Below are 18,486 nucleotides of genomic sequence, written 5' to 3'. Positions count from 1 at the left end.
TGCATAAAACAGCTTTCTCTCCGGTTGCCCTCCCCCAGTCTGCCCACCCTTTCAGCAGCTGGACACAGCAGACGGGGAAGTCCAGCCCGATGCCTGCCATCACATCTTCTCTTCCACGCCCACTCCTCCCAGGGCCGTGATCAGGCTCACAGAGGGCAGGGGTGATATGAAAGCTTGTCTTTGCTAACGCTGGTGGCACAGGAGTGGACCCTGATCTCTAAGGGTGACTGTGGACTACCCCCAGTCCCAGAGCTCCCCACCCGGATACGGAGCCAAACCAAACTGGGCTTCCAGATACGGTGACAGTAAAGACCCAGCAGCCAAGGCAGAGCAGGAAGAGGTGTCTGGAGGCAGAGGCAACCCAGCTTCAGACTCTGCACACGGACAGGACACGGCTTTTAACTGTAAATACTGCAATCACAGTCACTCTGCCCAAATTTCCCATGCCAAGCATCTCATCCTCATCCTAATTTAAAACAAGCTTCTCTCTAAGAGATCCAGATGAGGGGCATACAAATAATTCACTGGAGTGTGAGTTTGGTGGTCATTTCAAGCTTCACAGGAACCAGCTATGGGGCTGGGGGTGAGGGTGAGGGTAATGCCTCAATCGCTTTGGTTATACTGTTTATTTCCAAACACACCGTTCATGATGATGCTCAAAACCACATCCAGAGCTGTGAACCAACTGCTCTGCTACCCCAGAGGAAGAACTGGGGAACTCGATGTGGAAACCCTTGATAGGTAGCATCCAAAAGCAGGGTGAAGGTCCACGGTTATTTTCATTTGGCTGACCTATTCGTGACAGTCAGGACGGCACGTTACAGCAGAGCCTGCTGACTTGTCTGTGGATGCACCAACATGCAGAGGGAGGGCGGGCGCTTCAAGTCCATCACGAGAGGCATGAGTTTTGTTCCAGGAATATGTTTATTAAAATCTGAACAAAGGAGTCCTCTGCCAGGCATTTTCCCACGTGATACAGACACCTCCCCCCCCCCGCCCTCCAACATTCACTCTAACTTCCAGTCACAAAAGAGGCAGAGGGTGGCACATCTCATTGATTACAAAAGTCTGTGTATGCTCCGAAGTTTAAACAACTGCTGTAACGTACTTTAGATATTTCTGATGAGTGCCATGGCTCGTCAGTCAGCTAGCATGCCAATGGACAATCATCGCTAACTATGATGTACTTCGAGTCTATACATTCATCTCTCAAGTTTTTTGAGAGGGGGAGAAAAAGCACAGGGTAGAGAATAAACAAGAATGGGATGGTTGAACCAGAGTCACACCAGAGTTCCCCAGGGCCTGTCACTAGAGCTAAATTTCTTCAAAAATCAAGACTCCGAATGTCCCATAATCTCGTGTGTGTTTGTACAAATTAATGAGTCACCAGTTCAAGACATTTTAAAAATTATCTGGGCCCACTTTGACCCACATGTTATTTGGCAGTGTGTTGTTCCACCTGCAAATATTTCCAGCTTTTTTTTTTTTTCCATTACTGCCTAGCTTCATTGATTTGCAGTCTGAGAAAAAGCTTTGTAGGATTTCCTCTCTTTGAATTGTGACCCACAATGTTGTCTACCTCAATCAAACTTTTGTCTGAGCTTAAAAATGTGTATTTTGATGTAGTAGAAGAAAATATTCTATAAATGCTGATTAGATTCCGCCCCCCACCCCCCCCCCAAAAAAAAACCCAGATTAGGGAATCAAGATTGCCTTATGGGGGCAGAAAAGCAGTTTTCACTTCTGAAGGAGAGTCTGTAAAACCTGAGAAACTTAGCTGAGAATCTCTGTGCAATCAGAATCTTTGTGCAAACTGTTTAAACTCAGAGATGACACAGCGGCAATGTTCTCTCATGGTTCTTAGGCTTCTTGTTGACGTTGCTGGTGTTTTTAATCAGACGAGATAGATTATCTTTTCTAGGTCTTGTAGGCCGCTTTCCCTTTTTATCATCTATTCGACTGTTTTTTTTTGTAGAACAGTTATTAGAAATCTTTAAGCTATTATTTCTGGGCCTTCCTAAAAAAAAAAAAAAAAAACCCTACACTAGAAACATGCAAAATCTGATCATTCAATTAGATGAAGCAGCACAAGGAACGACCCAAGGACACCCCTCCTTACCTCGGACAACTTGGGTCTGAAAGATGAGCGCATTAAACAACCGCCAAGTAATCAGATTCTAAACACTAAAGACAATTATATACCCAACAGACAGCTCAGCATGGTGGTATGTTTTCAAAGATCACGTCCACAATAAGCAAATGATGTAGTGATGGAACAGCAAAACAAAGTTGGTGAATAAGAAGGCACACTCTAGAAGTTCAGTAGTCGAAAGAATGGAACAGTTTTGGTTTGTTTTGTGTCGAATGTAGGAGGAAAGGAAAATAGGTGTATTCAGATTATTTTCAGGTGAAGGGTTTGTCAGTCGAAGTTAAGAGTGGTGGCTTCTTTCTCCCTGGACCAACGCAGTCTTTTCTTCCATTGGCTTCTGAGAATGTATTTAGTTTTCCGAAGTGTAGAGGTGATACATCAGGGCTACAACCAGCGCTGAGATGGCTGGGATCAGCCAGTTGGTCCACCAGCTGGAAAGAAAGAACAATGACGCTTGCGTGATATTCCACGCAGGAGACTCAAAACTCTGCTCCGTCTCCTTACCATGACTGTCACCATGGAGTGTTCTGTTACCCCTCTAACCTTTCTGGATGAAAAGCTCACTCTAAATCGCTAAAAGGGAAGTGAGTCCAGCACACGTCCTGGTATAACACATGTCCTGGTATACCAGGACAACTGCTCCACCCTTCCAGCCTTATAAGAAACTGAATGCCCTCCCAGTCCCACTTAGATCTATTTCTATGAATTTATACAAACAGCTGTTGATCACTCCCTCAACAGATGCCACCAAGGACTAGTGACTTATCCAAAGGACATCAATTCTGGGTTTCATATCACAAGTTCAGAAAAGTAAACAGGTATTGATCTAGGTATGTCCGTAAGTTAACAATGGCACTGAACTGTGAAGCAGAAGAGCAGGTTTCTCATTTAAAGAAAGCCATCAGCAGGCTCCACAGCCAAGGGCAAATCACGTGCCCCGAGCTGCAAAGCTAAGGGATGTGAAGCACAGGGTTACTAAGGTTGCTACCAGCACCACAGCTCAACATTCTGTGATTCTGGTTAGAAAATCTAATCGCTACTTGCGTGCAGGAGGTTTAACGTGTTAAGAAACGGCATACCCAACTGACTGCATCTGCAGTCCATAGCTGTGAATTCACAAAAATCCCTAATTTATATACTGTTCAGTCCCAATACACTGATCGACTATAACGACAGATTAATCAGGGGTGGGGCTGGAGAGATCATTAATACAGATGTGAACTTATAATTTCTTAGAAAACAGAAATCAATGTACGGGTTTTAGAATCTGGAGAAAGAGCAGGTAATAGCTGACACACACGTGACGGTTTCTGTCATAAACTTCCTGTCCTGTAATACTCTTCACAAAGAGCAAGTTTGAAATCAAGATTTAAATTGCAAAAGGATTACGAGCATAATTTGGTAGGTTTTCAGTTTCCATTTAGGAGGAGACGGACATTTCAGGGTAAAGCAAGAGGAAATACTGTGGGTAATATACCAGAATATGAGCAGCCTGGGGGCAGCAAACTTAGGGCAGAATATAACAGGCAGAAGTGTGTGGCTTCGAGCTTGGGTCCAAAAAAGTGTATTTGATGGCAGTCCATAAGCCAGGGTGGTAGAACTGCCAAAAACGTCAGGATGATCTTGTGTGTGCTAGGTCGCATCTGACTCTGCAACCCCGTGGACTGCAGCCCACCAGACTCCTCTGTCCGTGGGATTTCCCAGGCAAGAATACTGCAGTGGGTTACCATTTCCTCCTCCAGGGGATCTTACCGACCCAGGGATCGAACCTGAATCTCCTGCTTTGGGAGGCAGATTCTTTACCACTGAGCCACCTGGGAGCTATCAATATGATCTTAAACTATATGAAGAAATCAAGTGCCTAGAACAAGTGACTCAAGCTCTACTTGGATCACTGGGTTCAATTTCAGGACAGACTAGAAAAGGGACAAGGGGAAAACTGAACCATGCTTAGGGAGATATAATCATGACAATTTAAGAAACTGGCCATATATCAAATGAGGAAGGAAATGGAATGTTTGCCTCAAGATAGAAAGGTTGTCCAGCTCACAGTGGGGAGAACTGTTTGCTCTGTTCCTCCAGGTAGATGTGGCAGCAGGGTGAGATGTGAGATTGTCTGAAATGTCTGAGCCATCTGACAGTTTAGGAAGGAAGGCCCTGGGTAGTCTGGATGCTAAGTGGAGAGGACCCCGACCTGTCCACAGAGAGGAGCATGGCGGGAGCTCGAGCAACAGAGATACCTTGGGTGTGGGGAGAGACCCTCTAGCCCAACTCTGATTCTAGGAGCCTTCTGATCAGTCATACTTTTAAAGAAAACTACCACATACCTGGAATTAGAATCAATGGTAGTAATAATACTTTCCTGAAACACAAGAAAAGGTAAGTTAAAGGGAACATCTGAACGTTCATTCAATTAACTATAACCTGCTTTAAAACAAGATCACAACAGTTTATTCAATTCATTAGTCTTATTCAATGCATTCTTCCAAAAAAAAGTCTGAAGGGAAAATGACATCATACTCTTCACTAATATACCCAAACTCACCATTTTTTTCGAAGAAAAAAATTTTAAGAAGGGTCTCTATTTAAATTACTTATGAACATAACCTCAAAAATTTGCAAGAAAATGTTAAAAATTAATAGGCTACCTAATTCTGTACGTGACAGACATTTAAATGCTTAATGTAGAAACTGAACACAGGTATCATTTATACACACAAAAAATGTATCATTATCTTTAAGGAGACCAGCTTCATCCTTCAAAAGCAGTAATGAAATGTTCAATAAAACATCAGTTATTTCATCAAATCTCACAGAAGTAAAAGTGTACCCAGATTATATTTTAAAAAGTGTCAACCAAAAAAACAAAAACAAAAAAAAAAAGAAGTGGCATTTAAACTGTAATAGTCTGGACCACCTTTCCTAGTCTTCTTTAACTCTGGCAGGTTTTTTTCTTTTAGAAAAAAACAAAAACTGGTGGCCTCACAGGCTGACATCACACCGTCACCCACCAAGAAATCCTCAGATGCCAGGGGCATTCACAGCTGCCTCCTGGTTTACCTTCCAACACCTTCTGAGAGAGGTTCTTCTTATCAATACCATGAAAATGAGCTGCAGATGGCTCTGGGAAGACAGTCTGCCCCAAACAATGGGGTAACCAAGGCCAAGTAGGATGCAAGCTTTTTCGGGCTTGAAAAGTTGTTAAGAAGCACTCTTGAAGCTCCACACCAGCAAAGCATTAGTGCCTCACAGGAAGGTAGACGGAAATTATGCAGCTGTAGTTTCCCAAGGCATAAGATAAAAAAGCATTAGCAAATGTTCAGTGATCTGCAGCAAGGCAATGCTATATACAGCAAAGCGCATTAAAGACATTCCCGTAAAAAGGCAGAAACCTTTCAGGGGAAAATCAGGCAAAGCAGTTATGACACCCACCAACCTGGAGACATGGCCTTTAAGATTCCTGACACAGGAGGAGGGAAAAACACAGTCATTCAAACAGAAAACTTCACAGTCATTATCTTTTGAAGCAACATTAAATCTCAGACACTACAAAAGTATTCATAACTACTGCAAGATTAGTTTTCACATTTTGTATAGGCAAATAAAATGAACAAGGATTACCAGAGGTAACTGGACAATGTGAAAATATTTAGCTATTAGAGACGTACAAAGACATAACCAGTTCTGAAACAAATGTAATAGTCCATTTAAGGTGAAGTGTTATTGGCACACTAGAAAGCTAAGCCTGAAACAGTGAACAGAGGTTATTTTGTCACGCCCAGCACATGCACTGCACCAAACGTGCTAACAACCCTGCATGGAAACTCGCTGGCCTGCCTTCCTCCACCTTCGTTGCTACCATGGGTGGAATGCACTACTAGGGTGTGGTCACCACCAGCAACAACGAAGATCCTCTACAGAGCTGCACTGTAAAAGACAATACGCATTTTAGATAATAACCCAGGGATGCTTCAGCGTTAAGACAAGTTTGAATCACCACTTAGCATTGGGCCCCAGTTGGGTTTTGGTATGGAACTGACAGATCTGTCAGAAGACGGGGGAAAGACTGCAGTCTTTATTACAGGCTGTTCCTCCTGTCCCCACAGTGAACTTGAGGGGTTCAGCTTCAGGTAGGAAAAGGTGAGCAATGAAATCAACACGTGATAAGCTCTCATGCAAAGCTCATGTAAATCATTTACAAGTTCATTTGACTAAGCCCATTCCTTCACTGGAAGGCTCCCCTAAAAATACTGCTGATGGAGTGATGCCTTTTATGCAAAGATCGGAGCCTACAGAGGCTTCAGAGACTCACAAGCACTACGCCTTAAACGGGTGCTAGCAGTGGTTCCACAGTGTGTGACCTTGAACAAAGTCAAAGCTTGGAACAAGGTTGAGTTTCATTCCTTACACTTTCTCTGGTAGGTACAGGAGCTCCCCTATGATACCCTGAGAATCAATCAACTCAGTTATGTAGCAAAGCTTTTAAGATGGCAACCACAGAAACCTATCAGTAGGTATTGCCATTACTGATATCCTCCATGTCAAATTGATAGATCTGGATTTGCTCACTTAAAACTGCATTGTCTCTGTATTTATTAACACAAATACCTTAACTGGGCAACTCAATCTGTTTCCCTCTCGTGGGTTCAAGCTAATACTCTTTGGTGCATCTTATTTCACAATTCAAACAGTTTAAGCAGGCAGCATTACAAAAATTCAGACCACAGTGTATGTTTATCAACCTGGAAACAGATGGATAGTTTTACAGACACAACAAAGAGCTCTCTTCTTCCAGTAAGCTATAAGCACAAGAAAGGTAAATCTAGGAAAGTGTCCATGTGTTTGCTTCTGGCCTCGAAAACCAGCAGGTTCCAGCCCCGCACTCCCCCAGTTCTGCTCTGCAGTAAGCAAAGCCATGTCTGTTCGAGAGGAGCAAAGAGCGTGTCTCTCGGGAGTAAAGCAATAGCGTGGGAGACCTCAGGTCGGACTGGTGCTTTCTGCTGGCAGGAATCGTGGCTCAGGATATGGCTGCGTCTATATCAGTTCTAAGTTCAGGTGATGAGCATTACCAAATCCTCATTTTACTATAGCTGAATAATATGTGCCAAGATAATATACTGGACACCTAACAGGAGAAATTACACTTCTTCCCTGCCAGACTTTGAAGAAAAAGCAAAAGACTTCAGGCACCACAGAACTTCAGCAGTCCAAAAGGGAGCCTCAAAGAAGGCACTAAGCCATACAAACGAGCTGATCAGCTCAGAGAGAAGGGCGGGTGAACCTGGGCATAAAATGAACATTACTGGAATTATTTTCCTTTCCTAAGGAAAAATGCATCAAAAAGTTATTTAATTAGCATTAAATTCAACCAATAAATATTTACTGAACACCTACTATGTCCCAGAGATGTGGAGATGAAGAAGACACTGATAGACACCTTGTAGGTTTAAGTATGAAGACTCTACTGAGATTTTAAGTTCTCTGAAAAGAAGACTTTTGTCAAATGTTTCAGTTCAGAAGCACAATGCTACTTATGTAAATAAAAAGTAGAAGTAGCCCTTCAAAAGTCATCTGCTGATAATGATGATGGAAATGTTATTTTAAGTATTGACAATCTTATGAGGAGAACATAAAGCTATCCTAATAAAATACACTGATGGATCTAAACAGACAAAAATTTTGCTGAGCCAACAGGGTACATATTCATCTAACTTAGAAAGACCTGTGCTGGTCTCAGGTAAGTAAATGACCTTTGCCCTCCAGTTTGACAGGTATGAAATACAGCGAAGATAATGTAGCCACCGAGATATGAGAGATGGTCACACGTACCGAAGGCTTGGTTATCTTTGATCTGTCATCCTGCAATAAAAAAAATTAAGCCCATTATGAAAGGAAAAACATCTACAAAACTTACCATTTCTGGAGTGTTCACTTTTACTGACATTTTAAAAACTGCTATTCAATAATTAGCATTTTAGGTTGAACCTAAGTTATTAAATACCCAGTTTGATCCATCATACTGCAACAATTTAAAGTGCTGAGACATACTGTGATCTAGAGTTCCAAAATTTAAAACAGCGTTTGTGGTAGTCATATTTATATGCTGATCTGTATATACATTTATTAGACTCAGATTCTGATCTGTAATTCAGGGAGCAGCTGAGATTTCATTAAATTTTTCCTTTCTGTCCTCTGAAACTCCCTTCCAGGTGTGTGTATATACGTGTATGGGTGTGCAATCTGTGAGGTATACTCAGTGAATTCCTGCAGTCTCTCAATTGTAGGGTCATAATCTACTCAAACTTCCATCTAAAATAAAGTGTATTAAAAGGGTGATTGGCTCAGTGGTAAAGAACCCACCTGCCAACGCAGGAGACGAAGATTTGATCCCTGGGTCGGGAAGACGCCCTGGGAAGGAAATTACAGCCCGCTCCAGTATTCCTGCCTGGAAATCCCATGGACAGAGGAGCCTGGCGGGCTGCAAGTCCACAGGGTCGCAAAGAGTTGGACATCACTTAGCAACTCAACGACAAAGGCTGATCACAGGGGAGGCAAACACGCAGGTGGGACGTCAAGCACCACAGAATTTCAGCAGTCCAAAAGGGAGACTGAAAACTCACCTGCTCCAACCCCTGGAGCTTTGGAAGGGAAAGAATAAGGACAGGAGGGAGCATTTAAAGGGCAGGCCTCTCCGATTACCATAAAACTACATCACTTCGGTAAAATATGAAGATAAAGATGAAAACATGTGGGTGAATAAACTTTCCTGGGAAATGAAGCTGCCTTTCTCAAAGCACCATCTCCTACCACCCAAAACCCCACCTCCCCACTCAATGGAAACCTCTCTAAGACACCTCCAGGCCCTCCCCAGAGAGCCTGCTTCAACCCTCCTTCAACAGCGGCCGTTACGAGAAGCAGCAACCACACACAACACACATTCTCACGGGGTGTTTTTTATAGGGTTTCTTGGTGTGCTCACTGGGGTCGAGGCTTTTTGCTATGTTATTTCCTCATTGGGGCCCACTTCTAGCAGCACCTCCACCCCTTCAGGTGGGCCACTGGTACTGTGTCCAGAGACGGGGGAGGAGACAGGCAGGCTCAGAGGGGAGATCCACGCCCTCTCGGAGGTGTGGGGTCCCTGCCTGCCTGCTGCACACTCCAGGTCTGCACATCTCCAAAGTTCCTGGCAACGCTGGTTGACGGATGAGCGCAGTCACACGTGCACATTTCAAAATGCTGCACAAGGGCCTCAACTCCTATTACACCCCTGGGTTTATAGAAAAGCTGAAATAAGCCTCTGTTTTCCCAAAGTCAGTCCATGGACTAGCACCAAGGGAGATGTTCTCGAAGGTCTCAGGTAGGGTGAGAAGGATGAGGACTGTGTGTGGGCTTTACAGAAGGCAGGGTTTATTCATTTAACAGCTGATCTCTTAAAAAATTTCTAAATCACATTTTACAATTAAAATATCCTCAAACTAACAAAAGTAGAAAGGAGTTTCTTTTTATATATTTATTTTTCAAAATTTAATTTTAATTTTTCATTATTTTATTTTTAAAACTTTTATTTATTAAAATTTTTGTTTAAATAGATATAAAGAAAGAAAAAAAGAAGCGGGCTTCTTAAGAAAGGTATTTTGGTCAAAAAAGAAAGAAGTAAAAATAACACTACTCTGAGCCAACACCCCACTTTATAAAATCTGCTACTCAGGGGACTTCAGAGTCTGGGATGCACCATCACCAGGACATGACCCTGGATGAGAGGGTTCTGAGTGCTCATGAAAAATGCAACCAGGGAGTGCAAGAAATTTCTGGTCAGTTTACTTTTTGATGAAATGGTGTTCTAAAGTCAGGAGGAATTGCTTTTTGCTTTATTCCTTGTTATATTTTGTAATATGCAAGTCTAAAGGTTTGAATAAGGTCAAATCATAGCCTGAAAGAGAAACAAGCCCCACCCCTCACCAAAAGGTACTTACCGGGTGCAGCTCCCCAATGATAAATGTTTTGGACAATTCTCGAGCATCTGTAGAGTGTCCAACGTCCTCAAAGTTTTCAGTGGCATCACCTCCAGCTTGTTCCCTTAAGACTTCCTCCCCACCAGGATGCTGTTTGAAGAAGAGAGAGAAAAATGAATATTTTTCTCCAGGCAAACGAGTTAAAAGGAAGTGGCTGGTTTACTTAACCAAAAAGGCTATTCTGGCCACCATAGGTGACAGTGTGGGAGTGTAACTTGTTCCTAAATCAAACAATTCCTTTGCATTCAATTTCCTACTTGAAAGTACAGAAAAACTTTCTCCAACAGTAAGATGTTCATTTCGCAGTTATTCATATGGCAACCAGAGCATTATGTACACATTTGTATCCTTCGAGAATGTCCCCTTTGCTTTGCCATAAAACTCTTCTCAATCTTCAAAAGTGAAAGTTTTAGTTGCTCAGTTGTGTCTGACTCTTTGTGACCCTGTGGACTGTAGCCCGCCGGGTTCTTCTGTCCACAGCTTTCTACAGGCAAGAATAATGGCGTGGGTTGCCATTTCTTACTCCTGGGTATCTTCCCAACCCAGGAATCGAACCCAGGTCTCCTGTATTGCAGGCAGACTCTCAATATTTAGCCAATCTGTTTTCAACTTATTCATATACCTTCAACTTTGACTTATTTCATCTAATCATCGACTTACTACATCCAAGACAGTTCATCTCTGAAAAGTGCCCTGTATGCCTGGCAAGTACAGCAACGTCCAGTCAGGCAGATCCCCTGCCTCTGGACAAACTCACTTTCTAGAAGGAAGAAAAAGCAATGCAAACATGTGTAGGAGAGACCTGCTCAAGGAGGTGCCATGGGGACATGTGACTGACAGGGAACAACAGAGGCAAAGAAGAGAGAGCCCAGTTCTATAGGGCGCAGGGCGGAAAGAGCCTCCTGCGGAATCTCAGCAGCCCAGCTGCTTTAACTGGTGCAACCTAGGACGGCCGCCATGCAGGACCCAGGACTGGCAGGGGCAGCTGGTCACGGACACAGCTGGAGACGTCCAGAGACTCTCAGGCTGCGGAAGAGGGCTCCCAGACAAGGAAAAGGAGGTGCTTGCTCACTTCATCCTAAACACTTCTGTAGGGGGAAAAACTTAGATCAAATTCACCCTGCCCTGAGCCAATCACCCACAAGTGCCCAGTTACAGAACAAGAGGGTTCTCCCATACCTGACTGACTACAGGCTGTTCTTCATCTCTCCCACTAACGGAAGGCACAGAAGCACAAAGACTGCAGAAGGTGGACAATTACTGTGAAATCTGTGTCTCCTACCATTTAGACGTACCTAGTGCTAAAGAAATTTACTTAATTTTTTCTCTACTACTCGTAAAACCTATCCATCTACCATATAGAAATACTGGAAAGCACAAGAAAGAAAAGAAAAGTCACCTAAATCACCCATACTCTCAGCATCTAGAGAAGACGGGATACACATATACACGTGCATGCACGCATGCGAAGCCGATTCAGCCGTGTCCAACTCTGTGCAACGCCACGGACTGCAGCCCACCAGGTTCCTCTGTCCGTGGGATTCTCCAGGCAAGAATACTGCAGTGGGTGGCCATGCCCTCCTCCAGACATATACATATATGTATGAATAATTTTTAAAAGAAGGTCATGATCATACCTAAGGCATACAGTTTTGTTAGATAAAAAAGGAGACTATAATATATACAGAAACAGTACTGCCTAGCGTTACTATGTGAACTTGGGAAAATAGTGTGCTTATCTCATATAATTTTTGAAAAATAGGTGTTAATGTGTTAATATAACCAATAAATATAATCCAGCATTTTTGTTAAATACTTTGCAATGTCATTGACTATCTTTCCTTAATATGACTTTTTAAACGACAACATTACATCTTGTATGCATTTCCACACTTATTTAAGTCTTCGACTGGGACACAGGAATCTATTCAGATGTGGGAAGCTGCCCTGGAGGTACAAGCTAGTTCAGTCTGAAAGCCAACCCGAAGCTTCCTCATGCAAGTCCAAGGTTGTGACAGTAACAAACACGGTTTGTTCATCCGCAAACAGTCTTTTTAGTCTTCGGCACGGCAATTGCACTCATCTCACATGCTAGTAAAGTAATGCTCAAAATTCTCCAAGCCAGGCTTCAAAATACGTGAACTGTAAACTCGTGAACCGTGAACTTCCTGATGTTCAAGCTGGTTTTAGAAAAGGCAGAGGAACCAGAGATCAAATTGCCAACATCCGCTGGATCATCGAAAAAGCAAGAGAGTTCCAGAAAACCATCTATTTCTGCTTTCTTGACTATGCCAAAGCCTTTGACTGTGTGGATCACAATCAACTGTGGAAAATTCTGAAAGAGATGGGAATACCAGACCACCTGACCTGCCTCTTGAGAAACCTATATGCAGGTCAGGAAGCAACAGTTAGAACTGGACATGGAACAACAGACTGGTTCCAAATAGGAAAAGAAGTACATCAAGGCTGTATATTGTCACCCTGCTTATTTAACTTCTATGCAGAGTACATCATGAGAAACGCTGGACTGGAAAAAACACAGGCTGGAATCAAGACTGCCAGGAGAAATATCAATAACCTCAGATATGCAGATGACACCACCCTTATGGCAGAAAGTGAAGAGGAACTAAAAAGCCTCTTGATGAAAGTGAAAGTGGAGAGTGGAAAAGTTGGCCTAAAGCTCAACATTCAGAAAACAAAGATCATGGCATCCAGTCCCATCACTTCATGGGAAATAGATGGGGAAACAGTGGAAACAGTGTCAGACTTTATTTTTGGGGGCTCCAAAATCACTGCAGATAGTGATTGCAGCCATGAAATTAAAAGACACTTACTCCTTGGAAGGAAAGTTATGACCAACCTAGATAGCATATTCAAAAGCAGAGACATTACTTTGCCAACAAAGGTTCATCTAGTCAAGGCTATGGTTTTTCCAGTGGTTGTGTATGGATGTGAGAGTTGGACTGTGAAGAAAGCTGAGCACCGAAGAATGGATGGTTTTGAACTGTGGTGTTGGAGAAGACTCTTGAGAGTCCCTTGGACTGCAAGGAGATCCAACCAGTCCATTCTGAAGGAGATCAGCCCTGGGATTTCTTTGGAAGGAATGATGCTGAAGCTGAAACTCCAGTACTTTGGCCACCTCATGCGAAGGGTTGACTCATTGGAAAAGACTCTGATGCTGGGAGGGATTGGGGGCAGGAGGAGAAGGGGACGACAGAGGATGAGATGGCTGGATGGCATCACTGACTCGATGGACGTGAGTCTGAGTGAACTCCGGGAGTTGGTGATGGACAGGGAGGCCTGGCGTGCTGCGATTCATGGGGTCGCAAAGAGTCGGACACGACTGAGCGACTGAACTGAACTGGACTGAACAGCCTGAGAGGTACAGAAGCAATGATGTGGGAGACACAAAATGACTACACCCAGAAATTATGCAAATTCACAGACTGCTGTTTCTTCTGTGTGGCTGGCTTCACTCATGAGTTCCTTAACTTTTGGGTCCTGTTAAGGATATGGGAAGAATCGATGCTTTCAAACTGGTGCTGGAGAAGACTCTTGAGAGTCCCTTGGACAGCAAGAAAATCAAACCAGTCCATCCTTAAGGAAATAAACCCTGAATATTCACTGGAAGGACTGATGTTGAAGCTGAAGCTCCAATCCTTTGGCCATATGATGCAAAGAGCTGACTCTTTGGGAAAGACCCTGATGCTGGGAAAGATTGAGGGCAGGAGGAGAAGGGGATGAGAGAGGATGAGATGGTTGGATGGCATCACCGACTCGATGGACATGAGTTTGAGCAAGTCCTGAGAGATAGTGAAGGACAGGGAAGCCCGGCATGCTGCAGTCCATGGGGTTGCAAAGAGCTGGGCACAACTTAATGCCTGAACAAACAAAAGTTCATTCAGGTGGTGCAATGGTAAAGAATCTGTCTGCCAATGTAAGAGACATGGGTTTAATGCCTGGGTTGGGACGATTCCCTGGAGAAGGAAATGACAGCCCACTTCAGTTTTCTTGCCTTGGAAATCCCAAGAGGAGACTGACAGGCTATAGTCCGTGGGGTCACAAAGAGTTGGACATGACTGAGCACACGCAAGCAAGGTTAACTGACTCCACACACACATCCCGAGTGTCCCCATGTGCCAGACAGCACGGTGTGCCAGACATCATGGTGAGTGAAGGAGACCAGGTTTAGGGGGTGCACTGTTTCCTGAAGCACCTCCCCCTGGCCCCGCACTCACTGTGTCCACACATCTGGGGAGCCAGTAACTCCGCATCCCCTTCTATAAAATCACTACTTATTATCAGGTCACCAGGTACCACTGTGCACCGAAAACACAAGAGAATCTCCAGATACAAACCAGGGAATATCAATAAAATAACCAGAACAGCCTTCGTGTTTTTTGCACTCTTTTTGTCTTTAAGAGTTATTTGCAGGGAAATAAATACAAAATAGACTTTAAAAGATGAAAGACCGGCATAGTCCATAATTCAGAAGACATCAATTATCACAACCTTTACCCGTTCCTAAGGACACTTTCACAAAGACGTGGTGAATTCTTGTGGGATAAACAGGATGGTGGCTACCGGAACTGAAATCACCATCGGCTTCCTATCACTCACAGCATCAGTACTTCTGGGGACGCCAGCAGGGGATCTCTGCTCCTTGAAATGTTTTCTTAACGTGGCATCCAGTACAACAGGCTCTCCCAGTTCCCCTTGAACTCTGCTGGCCACTCCTGACCTTCTTGGAGTCTCAGCCCCAGCACTCAGTCCTTGGTGCTCTCCCATCGTACCTGGACACGCTCCCCTGGTGATCATACCTGGTCTCCCAGCCAGAACATCACCTGTTCTCCAGTACTTGCAGTTCATCAGGCTGCTCCTGATCCCAGACTCCTCCCACCTGCAACAGCCTACTTGCCATGCACGCAACATCTAGGGAGCACCCTGAACATAACATAACCCAAGCTTAATGTTGTCCTTTGCCCCCAGACACACTCCTTCTCTGTCTTTATTCTCAGTGAACACTGCCACCATGCATCCAGTTGTGTGTATGAACTCAGTTTCTCAGTCGTGTCTGACTCTTTGTGACCCCATGGATTGTAGCCCACCAGGCTCCTTTGTCCATGGGATTTCCCAGGCAAGAAGATTGGAGTGGGTTGCCATTTCCTTCTCCAGGGGATCTTCCTGACTCAGGGATCAAACCCAGGTCTCCTGCATCGGCAGGCGGGTTCTTTATCATTGAGCCACTTGGGAAGCCCTTGTATTTGATTGCTGCAGCCAAAAACTAGAAATCAAACTTCATTCTTCTTTCCTTCTCATTCCCATTGTCAGCAAATTCGGTTGGCTACCTTCAAAGCATACTGAGAATCTAACCTCCGCTCCCTACTTCCACCGCTACCACGGCAGATCAAAGCACCAGCACCTCCTGCACAGACGACCACAACGGTCCCCTGCCTGGGCTGCTGCTGCGTCTCGATTCTTCCCACAGTCCACTCTCCTGACGCCCTCACGCTATGAGGATGCTCAGATGTTAGCCAAGTGCAGGGGAGCTGGTCAGAGTGGAAGCATGGGAGGTAACAGGGAAAGGAGAAAAGCCACACAGACACCATAGTGATGGCCTGAGGATGACACCCCACCACTGCACAGAGCCACGTCTTCCCACACCCTCCAAGGGCCATGCCTGAGTCCTAGCCGCACGGCCTGAGGACTGGCTCTCAGACTTGCTAAGACGGTTCCCCGTCTCAGAAACTCAAAGCCACCTCCCATGGAATGCTCGTCTCCCAGACTTTGATGAGATTCCTTTATCTCTGCTCACATCAGCCTTCCACAGACCTTCACCAAGCTGCCCGTCCAGAGAGTCCGCCCTGTCCCCCCAAAACGTGGCCCCAACCCCTCCCTGTCCCCCCCACACGTGGCCCCCAGCCCCTCCTTGTCCCCCATACACCGCAGCCCCAGCCCCTCCCTGTCCCTCCAACACCATGGCCCCAGCCCCTCCCTGTCCCCCCACACGTGGCCCCAGCCCCTCCCTCTCTCCCCACACATGGCCCCAGCCCCTCCCTGTCTCCCCACGCGTGGCCCCAGCCCCTCCCTGTCCCCCTCACACCATGACCCCAGCCCCTCCCTCTCCCCCCACACGTGGCCCCAGCCTCTCCCTGTCCCCCCCACACTGTGGTCCCGAGCCCCTGCCTGCACTTTCCTGCACAGCACTTTGTAATCCTCATGTTCTATTTTATCAATCACTTGCAGGATCCAGGAGGATGGAGGCTTTTGTCTGCCTCACTCATTACTGTTGCCCATACCTAGTTCAGTGCCTGACACCTGACAGATACACAGAAATGCCTGTAATTTTAAAGGAAGGCAATATGCACAGCTGAGTACACACTGGTCTTAGAACTAGTATATACAACTTGGTTAAGTGACAACTTTCCCATTGCAGCTCTTCTCGTTCACACCCCTTTCCTTTTCCTGAACTATACAATAGTTCATACCATTCAGAAAACACATAATTTCATATTCAGTTACTGTTTAATTCATTTTTAAAATGTTTATTTGGAGGATACTTGCTTTACAATGCTGTGCTGGTCTCTGCCACACAACAACATTGTCCCCTCCCTCTCGAACCTCCGCTCCATGCCCCATCCCATCCCACCCTTGCCCCATCCCATCCCACCCCTCCAGATCACCCCAGGGTAGCAGGCTGAGCCCTGTGTTGCACAGCAACTTCCCACCAGCTGTCTAGTTCACGCACGCCCATGTGTGTCTCCACGCAACCCTCTCAACGCGTCCACCCTCTCCTTCCCCCGCTGTGTCCACAGGTCTGCTCTCTTTATTTGTGTCTCTATTCTTGCCCTGCCAATAGGTTCATCCATTTAATCAAAATATTTATGACTACTAGGTGCAAAAACACCCAAAAGTACACGAAAAATTGACATGATTGGATTCTGAAAAAGCATACAATGAATTTGAGGCTGAAGGAAAAAAACCAGGAAAGACCTTGGCCTTCACTGATAAAGCCTCAGAGTTTTGACTATTCCTGAGTGACCCGAGCGACCCGACAGGGCCTAAGCACGCAGTAGCAAGCATCACTGCTGAAGCAGGAGGCTAACCCCTTTCTCTGAGAGGCGGGAGTGAACGGGCACCTCGCTACCGCCAGCGCTCCCCCAGCTCCCTTCATTCACGTCACAGAGCAGCATGCTAATTCTCAACTGACTTCTGAGAGAGTGAAGATGAGCTCCGTCTGTCAAGAAGGGTGCCCCTCTGCATGGTGATGATGAAAGAAGCGATGGCATAAGGGGCGCCCACAGCCATGGCAGCGCCTGGTTTCAAGGCGGGCAGGCCCATAGTTAAGGGTCGCTGGATAGAGGAGGAGCTCAACACAAACCAAACCGTCTTGGAAGAAAAAGCTTCGGCCAACGGACTCGTTCAAGGAGAGGCCACCGCAAAAGCTGAAGACAACCACGGACCAAACCACTCTTCTTCTCTGTGGCAGGTTTCAGGATCAAGAATGACCTGTTTGACCATTGTACCAACCTTGGGCATTATAGGGTCAGAGTAGGAAGTTCTTATCTGTATGATGACAGTGTAATAAAAACTCCCATCTCATACAGAACTTTGGTTTGTATTAATTTAACAAATGTTTTATGGATTTAGCCTCCCATTTGTAATCACTAAAGGTCGGAAGTGGTCTCCTAGGCTTTTCAGTTACATTTTACCTAATAATATAGTTGTAACTGTACTTTTGAATTTGAGGATGTATCAAAGTCAAGGGTTTGCCAAATGTACAAAAATGAGAGGAATGCAAATAAGGCAGAAAACAAAAAGTGTTAAATGAATATCAAGGAACCGACAGTTCATTCCAGTTGGAGGACAGGTGACAAAGGAACCCTCAATATGTTAATATGACAGACGGCCATCGGAAAGGAGAGGTCACCCTTCCCCATGACCTGGTCACCTGAATTAATGACCCTGGCAGAATCTGTATAGTACTCAATGATCTAAAAGGGGTATCCCTTGATTTCTAAAGAATGAACTCGAAAAGGAAGAAAATCCTATGAACTTGGTAAACTTTTCTTCTCTGGGCTCCAAATATCCATGATGAATTAAGCCTTATTTATAGTCCTTTGCACAATGCCAACAGAAACAAGCTCAGATTCTCACTTCTTTTTTTTTTTTTAATTTAAATATAGTTGATTTAAAATGTTGTGCTACTTTAGAGTCTCACTTCACCTTTAATTAACAGTGTTTTCAGGTAAACACCACTGAGTTACCCAAACACTTAAACCAGATGACCAGCATGTTACCCTTCACTTACAAAGCCAGACTAGC

At 44.8% G+C, this 18,486-nt stretch overlaps 1 protein-coding gene across 1 annotated transcript in view; it reads right to left on the bottom strand.

The window, feature by feature from the left end:
• Positions 1-1,651: 1,651 nt before the first annotated feature.
• LOC128067437 (cytochrome b5) overlaps positions 1,652-18,486 on the bottom strand; it is a 33,986-nt gene continuing 17,151 nt past the window's right edge. The window contains exons 2-5 of the mRNA XM_052660469.1: positions 10,123-10,251; positions 7,979-8,008; positions 4,477-4,511; positions 1,652-2,580 (exon numbers count right to left, since the gene is read on the bottom strand). Coding sequence (XP_052516429.1) covers positions 2,499-2,580; positions 4,477-4,511; positions 7,979-8,008; positions 10,123-10,251 — 276 coding nt within the window. The 3' untranslated portion in view covers positions 1,652-2,498. The remainder of the gene's footprint in view (positions 2,581-4,476; positions 4,512-7,978; positions 8,009-10,122; positions 10,252-18,486) is intronic.

This window comes from Budorcas taxicolor, chromosome 22 (genome assembly GCF_023091745.1).
Source record: "Budorcas taxicolor isolate Tak-1 chromosome 22, Takin1.1, whole genome shotgun sequence".
Lineage (NCBI taxonomy): Eukaryota > Metazoa > Chordata > Mammalia > Artiodactyla > Bovidae > Budorcas > Budorcas taxicolor.
Note: the sequence above shows the minus strand (reverse complement) of the source record. Positions and strands in the feature narration are given on the sequence as shown.